At 35.8% G+C, this 8,435-nt stretch overlaps 1 protein-coding gene across 3 annotated transcripts in view; it reads left to right on the forward strand.

The window, feature by feature from the left end:
- The window catches only part of Spz5 (spatzle 5 Toll-1 receptor), a 28,579-nt gene extending 23,961 nt beyond the window's left edge, over nt 1-4,618 (forward strand). For all 3 annotated transcript variants that reach the window (XM_078195057.1, XM_078195058.1, XM_078195060.1), the window contains one exon: nt 826-4,618. In XM_078195057.1, the coding sequence (XP_078051183.1) occupies nt 826-997 (172 nt within the window). In that variant the 3' untranslated portion in view covers nt 998-4,618. The remainder of the gene's footprint in view (nt 1-825) is intronic.
- The last annotated feature ends 3,817 nt before the right edge of the window (nt 4,619-8,435 follow it).

Consider the following 8,435-nt stretch of genomic DNA (forward strand, 5'->3'; position numbering starts at 1 on the left):
TATAGAATGGTATAGTATAGCACAGTGTAATATAGAATGGTATAGTATAGCACAGTGTAATATAGTATGGTATAGTATAGCACAGTGTAATATAGTATGGCATACTATAGTACAGTGTAATATAGTATGGCATACTATAGTACAGTGTAATATAATATGGTATAGTATAGAACAATAATACAGTATGATACAGTATAGAATAGTATGACATAGCATAATACAATATGATATAGTAAATAATAATAAATAGTATGTGTGCATCATTCTAACAGACGTGCTTAAAAATCAAATTAAAGTATCACGGTCGTCTGAAATAAAAATAATAAAACATTATACATTTCATGAAAATTTCAGCAGTTCTTTTCAAACATATGAATATAAAAATTTAAAAAAAGGAAACTGTATAGAAATATCTACGCTTTGAAACAGAGCAAGTTTCCACTGTGTTTTAAAAGGAATTATAGTTCAGGAGATAATCGAGTGTATCATAATAAATAGTACACCCTGTATATATGTCATAAATAAGATTACAAAGAATTTCTGAATAATAAATATTTTTCGTTTTGATATCAAACATTATATCACGAACTAATTATAATTTCAAAGATTTGACAATCTCGTTGTGATTTTGCGGGGACTGTACAATCAATAGAACTCTATAGTGTACCCCATAACGAACCTTGTGCTTTTTAAAGAAAATCGTATTTTTCACGACATAACCTCTTTCGACTTTTTCATTTTCGTCGCAAAAAGTAATTTCAAAGCTCTTTAAATATTTTCTACACAACGATAGCAAATGTTAAAAAATTTCGACAATTGTTTCAGGCAAACCATGTGCAACGGGATCTGCTCTCTGCCTTTGGGCTACACTAGCCAGTGCAAGCAGCAGTTCGTACAAAAGAGGCTGGTGGCGTTGAAAGGTAGCGGTGACCAGCTGTACACCGACGTGTTCTGGTTCCCCCATGGCTGCACCTGCGAGATCATGTTGAACTTCTGAACGGCGACGTTGCCTTTCCTGAGATAGCTCTCAGTCGGTATGGGACACAGTATTATGGTCAGCCGGTAACCCGTCGTGGAGAATGAGATCACGTGGAGCTGAGCAAGAACCCAGACAGAGGAGAGAAAAATCTGTAAAATTTCCGAAAGATGTATGTGACTCGGGTTAGAAAAAGCAGGACACTTGTGAACCCAGTTGTTCGTGTCGTTCGCTACTTAATTATTGGCACATTAGTTACGTACGTCGATTTAGTTACTTTTCTATATTTTTTTAGCATAGTTAACCTCCATTTAAAAATCGTTGAAACGATTCGACACCCTTCTGCATTGCTATCACACCCTCATTAGCAGAGAGCATTAATATTTAAACTGCGGATCTTTATGCAAAATAAAAATTGTGTTCATCGATCGCAAAACATGGGAGCTAAACTCAAGTTTTCTACTTTTTTCTAGAAAATGTACATAAGTATAAATTAACGTACCTTTCAATCTCGACACATACACGTTTTTGCCATAAACGCATGAAATCCGCAGTGCGCTAATGACTCATACTGTACTTAATCGAGCGCTTACACTCGATTTAGTTTTCTCCTAAATTTCGCAGCAATTTATCTACTAACTATTGGTAAAGTAGAACCCACTGCCTCGCTAGGGAATTTTCGATAGCGTCGGAAATACAGATTCCTAGACGAGATATGATACCATGGGAGGTCACGAGGAGACGCTCTTTCGCGCCGGTAGATGTCGCCATCGACCCCAAAAATTTCGATCCTCGCGCACTGTTACCTGTGGCACAGGCCAACTCTGTACTATCGAATCCCTATGGAATCTACGCGATGCGAAATAAGATGCATTTCTCTTTATCGCATGGTGTCAGGTGAAACGACATTATTACCTTACCGTGTGTAAACGCGAATGGGAATCACAGTTATCCCGCGAGAGAAAACTGAAACTGAAACGCAGGTCCGCGAGAGTTCATGGACCATCGATCGCCGCGTAAACTCATAAAAATTGCTCCTAAGTATAGAAGTCGTCACTTCGTCAAGGTCGGTAATCACGGCGACGCGTATTTACGCATTCCGGTAATTTATCGCTCGCGTATCGACCAACCCGTTCGTAACACTTTGCACGCGTCTTTCTCGAGGGGTGGAATAAAGGAAGAAGGCTCGAAAAGTCGTGCGCGCACGGTGACCCGCGGCACCATTATTATTCGCGTTCGGCTCAGGGCACGACGCTGCCTGCATTATTGTTATCGACCGTCCACGCGGAAAGATGAATCGACTCGTTGTTTCCATTCGGCGTTATCTTGTTCGTGGCTCCGTCACTTTCATTCTCGTTTGCCCGATGGAGAAAAGAACGCGTCACGGTCAAACAACAACCGGATAATTACACGTTCGTAAGAAAAATTCCATCAAATTTGATAAAATTCGATAAAATCCTAGCGCTGCGTTGCGCCATTTTTTTAAACGTCGTTGGTTAATCGTTTAGGTTATGTAGATTGTACCATGTTATAAATTATTTCGTAGCGTTCACGTTCGCCGAAGATGCGGAGATCTGCCCCGCTATTCATTTGTATTCCAATTTCACGCGGGCGACTCGTTAACGCCATAACAATTACTTTTTCTGTTATTTATAAGTTCAAGGTCATGGTATAGTACGCCGTCGAATTTGCTTCAAGGAGAAGTCGCATATCTTTGAACTATTAAAAATAGGAGGGAAAATTAAAAGATATTTTATAGAAATAAAATTGTTGTTTATTCAAGATTTAACACGCACACGCAAACATACCTACGTACGCACATACATACATGTCTTTTGTATTATTTCATTTCAGTGTTATTTTTGTTAAGTTTAGCTGTAGCGGGTGTCTCGTTAATTTTCTTACAAGATGAGGTACCCGTTATTTTTGATGTTACAAGAAATTTTAATGGAACGGATTTTTTGTAAATTTTCAAATAATTAGCTTACAGTACAATTGATTTTTTTTTATTGTGTGGAAATAATTGATATGAGTCGAATGTTGTTTAAAATATTTCAAGGTGGAAATTGATCCAACTCCAAAACTAAGACAGATCCAATTTGGACCTAGTCTGAACTTATATGGACCTAATTTATACCTAATCTAACCTAATATAGATCTAGTTTATACCTAACCTCACCTAATATAGACCTAATTTATACCTAATCTAACCTAATATAGACTTAGTTTAGACTAAATTTAACATAATCTGGACCTAGTTTAGACCTAAGCTAATCTAATCTAGACCTAATCTAGAACTCATCCAACCCAATCCTAGTATAACATTGACCTAATCTAATCTAATCTTGATCTGATATATACTTAACCAAATTTTGACCTAATATAGACCTGATCTAACCTAATCTGGTAATAATATAATGCAATATAATATGCACCTAGCTTAACCTAATCTTGACCTAATATATACCTTATGTAACCTAATCCCGACCTAATATAGACCTAGTCTATCCTAATAAAAACCTAATCTAGACATCAATATGAAACTCATTTCACTATAATAAGAAACTGCGATAGATTTCTCATTATAAATTGGAAAATGACCTAAATTGATACCTAACCTACGTCTAACCCAGATCTAACTCATATAGCCAGTATGCTATATTACAGTACTTAAATTTGTCTTTCTTTCTAAAATTCGTTTCAGCACCCTTTTAGCACGATGCAATTATTTTTAGTCAAATAAATAAATATTAAAAATTAGTCAACAATAGCACCGTTTCCCTTTCGATTCCTAATTTCGATCACAAAATAAACCAACATAACCTATAACTATATATGAGCCGTTTATTTTGAAAGTGGTCTAACTCCATTCTTAATAAGAAAACGCATATTATTCACTTAATAATTGCCACTATTTTAATAGAAACTATAAATTGAACATTCTTAGATACACTTAAGCAGTATGATTCATTAGTATCCTATATATGTATATTTATAAATTCATTCCAAACACTTAAATATTTCGATTGGAAGATAAACGGAGTTGGGCCACTTTCAAAATAAACGGTTCATTTAACCCTTTGCAATCCAAGCCACTTTAAGCCTAGATCTAAAATTGGTATTTTAACCTGCTGCATTTCCATTTTATATAATTTAGTACAATTTATGAATAATAGTGAATCATAAAACTGTTACGCTCTCAACAATCTTTTGAATAGAAGGGTCTTTAATAATGTCAAAATTATTTTTGAAATAATATAACGATTTTCATTGCCGCCTCAGAGTATATAATCCGACATAACCTTTCGAGAAACTTATGCTTACGGTAAATAATTGCCAAAATGATTTATTGATCTCGAAATGATAAGAATATCGGGCAGCCGTGTGTCGCGCAATTCACGCGGGCGATCTAGAGCGAGCGCTGAAGAATATCGCGCGAAACGGGAAGCGATTTACGGGAGATGGTAACTGGTTATCAAGGACGGTGGCGAATATATAGGTTAAACCGCGTGTCGTTGGAACGCGCGGATACGCGGCCTCCGCGCAGCGGTGAAATAAAAAGAGTATCTCAGCCGGTTTCGTCGACGGCCAGGAGGGAAAGAAAAAAGGACGAAAAGGAGGCGCGCGCGGAAAATGGGGGACGCTGGGAAACTGGGTGGGTGAGGGGGTGGGTAGGGGGAGGCAGGAATAACTGCTAGGAGGTCAGACACGCGCAGGATGCGCGGAATTTTCTCGCGGCGAGACCACGCACGCACACACCGCCCTTCTTCTTCCTTTTCGCGAGGAACTCCGAGGCACAGCGCTCGAGTTTTCAGCCCTTCGGCACGCGCCACGCTTCGGCGATCTTCCGAACGGACTTCCTCGTACAAAACTTTGCCGAAAAATATTCATTCCGATCGCAACTCGGACAATCGGTCCAGTAAATTCTTCGAATCGAATTTGATTCGTATAAATTGTTCGAAATTTTCTGTTTATTTGTTTGTTGTATTTAGTAAGAATTCTTTTTACCGATTTGAAACTCGAGGGAGATTTTTAAACGTTGATTGAAAGTGATGGACATTGGATATTGTTTATATGAAAATTTGTGTTATCGTTAATATATATACAAAACGATTTTAAGCGCGATTTCTTGTAACTTTTAGTTTGGCGTTAATTTTAATAATATCGAGGCACTGGTAACGAAATTAATCAAAACCACTATTAATATGAATATATATAATATAATTATATAATAACATATTATAACATATAATACCAACATGTTATCTACATTAAAACTATAACAATATATAACATAATAATATCTATTATATACAAAATTTCAAGAACTAAAATATTTATTATAAATAACTAGAGTCGTTTGAATTTTGTTAATACTTTTGAGCTGATAATATTATAGCTGGCGCGTAGACGAGTTCAAGGACCTGCTACACTATGACCTTAACCCTCGTGGAAACGTGAAAATAATTTTAAGACAGTGAAACAGCGAGTTTTCAACCCTCCAGCACCGCGTCGAGCCGAGCCGTTTCGATTTCTTCGGGCGCAGCGGCCATCTTGACGACGGAGTCCCGGGAACCCATTAATTACGAAAATGTGATTACGCCCTGGGAAATAATTCCGAAGGAAGAGGTGGCCGGGACGCGGCTGCCGGACCGCGCGATCGTTCGCGCGAATTTATGTTTTTGCCGGAAATTAATCTCCGAGACGAATTCTCGAGCAAATGGTGTCGGCGGTGTACGGGAATTATCGTCCGAGAAAGAATTTCTTTAAACAGTCTGGTCTTTTCTTTTTCGTTGAGAAACAGTGACGAGTAACATTTTGTCGGCCTAACCTATAGTTGGAACTTTTGGGACGATTTAAGATTAGATCTGGATTACGATCGAGTAAATACTTATTTTTATATGATTTTTAATTTTAGTCGTATTCTGTACAGAATCTATATTTAATGCATACTTATCATGTACCTAAACTATATCTAAATTATACCTAAACTATACTTATAACGGTATCCATACTTAACCTGTACCTATACTTAATTGGAACTTTCGTGGCGCGTTAAGGTTAGGTCTGGTTTAAAATTGAGTAAATACTTATATATATATGATTTTTAATTTTAGTCGTACTCTGTACACAATCTATATTTAATGCATACTTATCATGTACCTAAACTATATCTAAATTGTACCTAAACTATACTTATATCGGTTAAGAAATTTTAAGGCTAGAAAATGTAGTCCTAACTTATACCTTATAGCGTTCGAAGTATTTTAAAATTATGGCTGCATTAAGTAAGCAGTACTGATACACCATTTCCAAGTTTTTATTTTAGTCTTAACCTATACCAATACCTAACCTATATCTAAAATATACGTAAACTATGTCAAACTATACCGAGACATTTTATGATTAGATCAGGATTAAATAAACGACATTTATCAATTATTTTTCATTTTTCATTTCTGTCCTAACCCAGACCTAACATATAACTAAACTATGTCTATAACGATTTGAGAATTTTAAATACCCAGACCTTAAATGTACCTAAACGATGTTTATAACGATTTAAGAATTGTAACGTTAGAAATTTTTTAATTATGAAATTTTTAACTAATGTCGCATAAATAATTGTACCTAAACTATACCTAAACGATGTTTATAACGATTTAAGAATTTCAAGGTTAGAAATTTTTTAATTATGAAATTATAAGCTACTCTCGCTCAAATAATTGTTAGAACTTAGATAAACACAACTGTAGAGTAATGTTATAATAACCACAATATTATATATTAATATATATCCAAAATAAAATAGTGGAGAAATGATACAACAATACAGATTATTTAATTTACAAATTGTTTTATAATAGTATAATGCAGTCTATAATAATACTTAAATCATGGTGTCAGTTTTCAAGACTTTATTACACCATTTGTTTGTTAATCGAGCCGTTGTTAATAACTTAACATGAGGCGAAAATGTTATAAAGAAAAAAAATTGGCGAACATGAACGTTGTTCAACGGCGAGCATACGCGTCCGGACGAACGGTTAATTTTAACAGAACGGAAAATTCGTGGCCATTGAAAATTACGTTAGATTGAGGAGCGGCAAATGGCCGACGCACGCGCTCGGAATATTTTCGATGGCGCGCGAACGTCGCACTTCCGGCGCTCAATCCGCCCCGGGTTGAATTACAACGATGATTATCGAAAGTTCGCGCAATCATGTGCAATTTTCCTACGGCGGCGATTGTAAAGGAGATTTCAAAATTATCCGACGCCGGGAGATAAAAAAGAAAATATACTAATGCCTGATTATCCTCGACAATTCGTAATTACGAATCGATACGATCTGCAAAAGTTTTCCCGTATTTCCTTTGGAGAAAGGAAAGTGTGCGAGTGACGAGTATACTCGTCACAAAAAAAACGGGAATTATTTTGTGAGACGACGAATATATTCGTCTCGAAGAATTGAGAATTATTTTGTAGAACGACGAATATATTCGTCTCGAAGAAATGAGGATTATTTTGTAAGACGACGAGTATACTACTCGTCACATAAAATCGAGAATTATTTTATGAGACTAGCGTACTCATCACGAAGAAACGGGAATTATTTTTTGGGGCGACGAATATATTCGTCTCGAAGGAACAGGAATTATTTTGTAGGACGACGAATATATGCCTCTCGAAGAAACAGGAATTATTTTGTAGGACGACGAATATATTCGTCACGAAGAAACGAGAATTATTTTGTGAGACGTGCATATTCGTCACGAAGAAACAGGTATTATTTTTCGAGACGACGAGTATACTCGTCACGTAGAATCGAGATATATTTTATGAGACTAGTATACTCATCACGAAAAAACGAGTATTATGTTTTGAGACGACGAATATATTCGTCACGAAAAAACGGGAATTATTTTGTAGGACGACGAGCATACGTGTCATTTGTGATGATTTTTTTGGATGGTGACGGGTGCACTTGTTATAAGAAAGTTTCGATTTTTTTTATCTAGTGACGAGTATACTCGAGGGTGAACAATTTTTAATTTTTCTCTAGCAATGTGTATATTGTTTATTATAAATTGGGGATTTGCAATGAAGATACACGTTCTGAAGCGATGACAATTTTTGGAATGACGAGTATATTCGTTGTGAAGAAGAAATAATGTCTGTGATAACGACGAGTATATTCGTCAAGGAGATATATCATGTTGTAATGACGATTATAATTGTTATACAGAAGAAACAATTTCTATTGTAATGGCGAGTATGATCATTATTGATCAAATACAGTATCTGATGCGATGACGAGTATATTCATCATGGAATAAAAATCAATTTCTCTTATAATAAGTACATTCGACATAGAAAAAAAATCAATTTCTCTTCTAATGAGTATATTCGTCATAGGATAAAAATCAATTTCTATTGTAATGACGAATATATTTGTCA

This window comes from Augochlora pura, chromosome 11, assembly GCF_028453695.1.
Source record: "Augochlora pura isolate Apur16 chromosome 11, APUR_v2.2.1, whole genome shotgun sequence".
Classification (NCBI taxonomy): Eukaryota; Metazoa; Arthropoda; class Insecta; order Hymenoptera; family Halictidae; genus Augochlora; species Augochlora pura.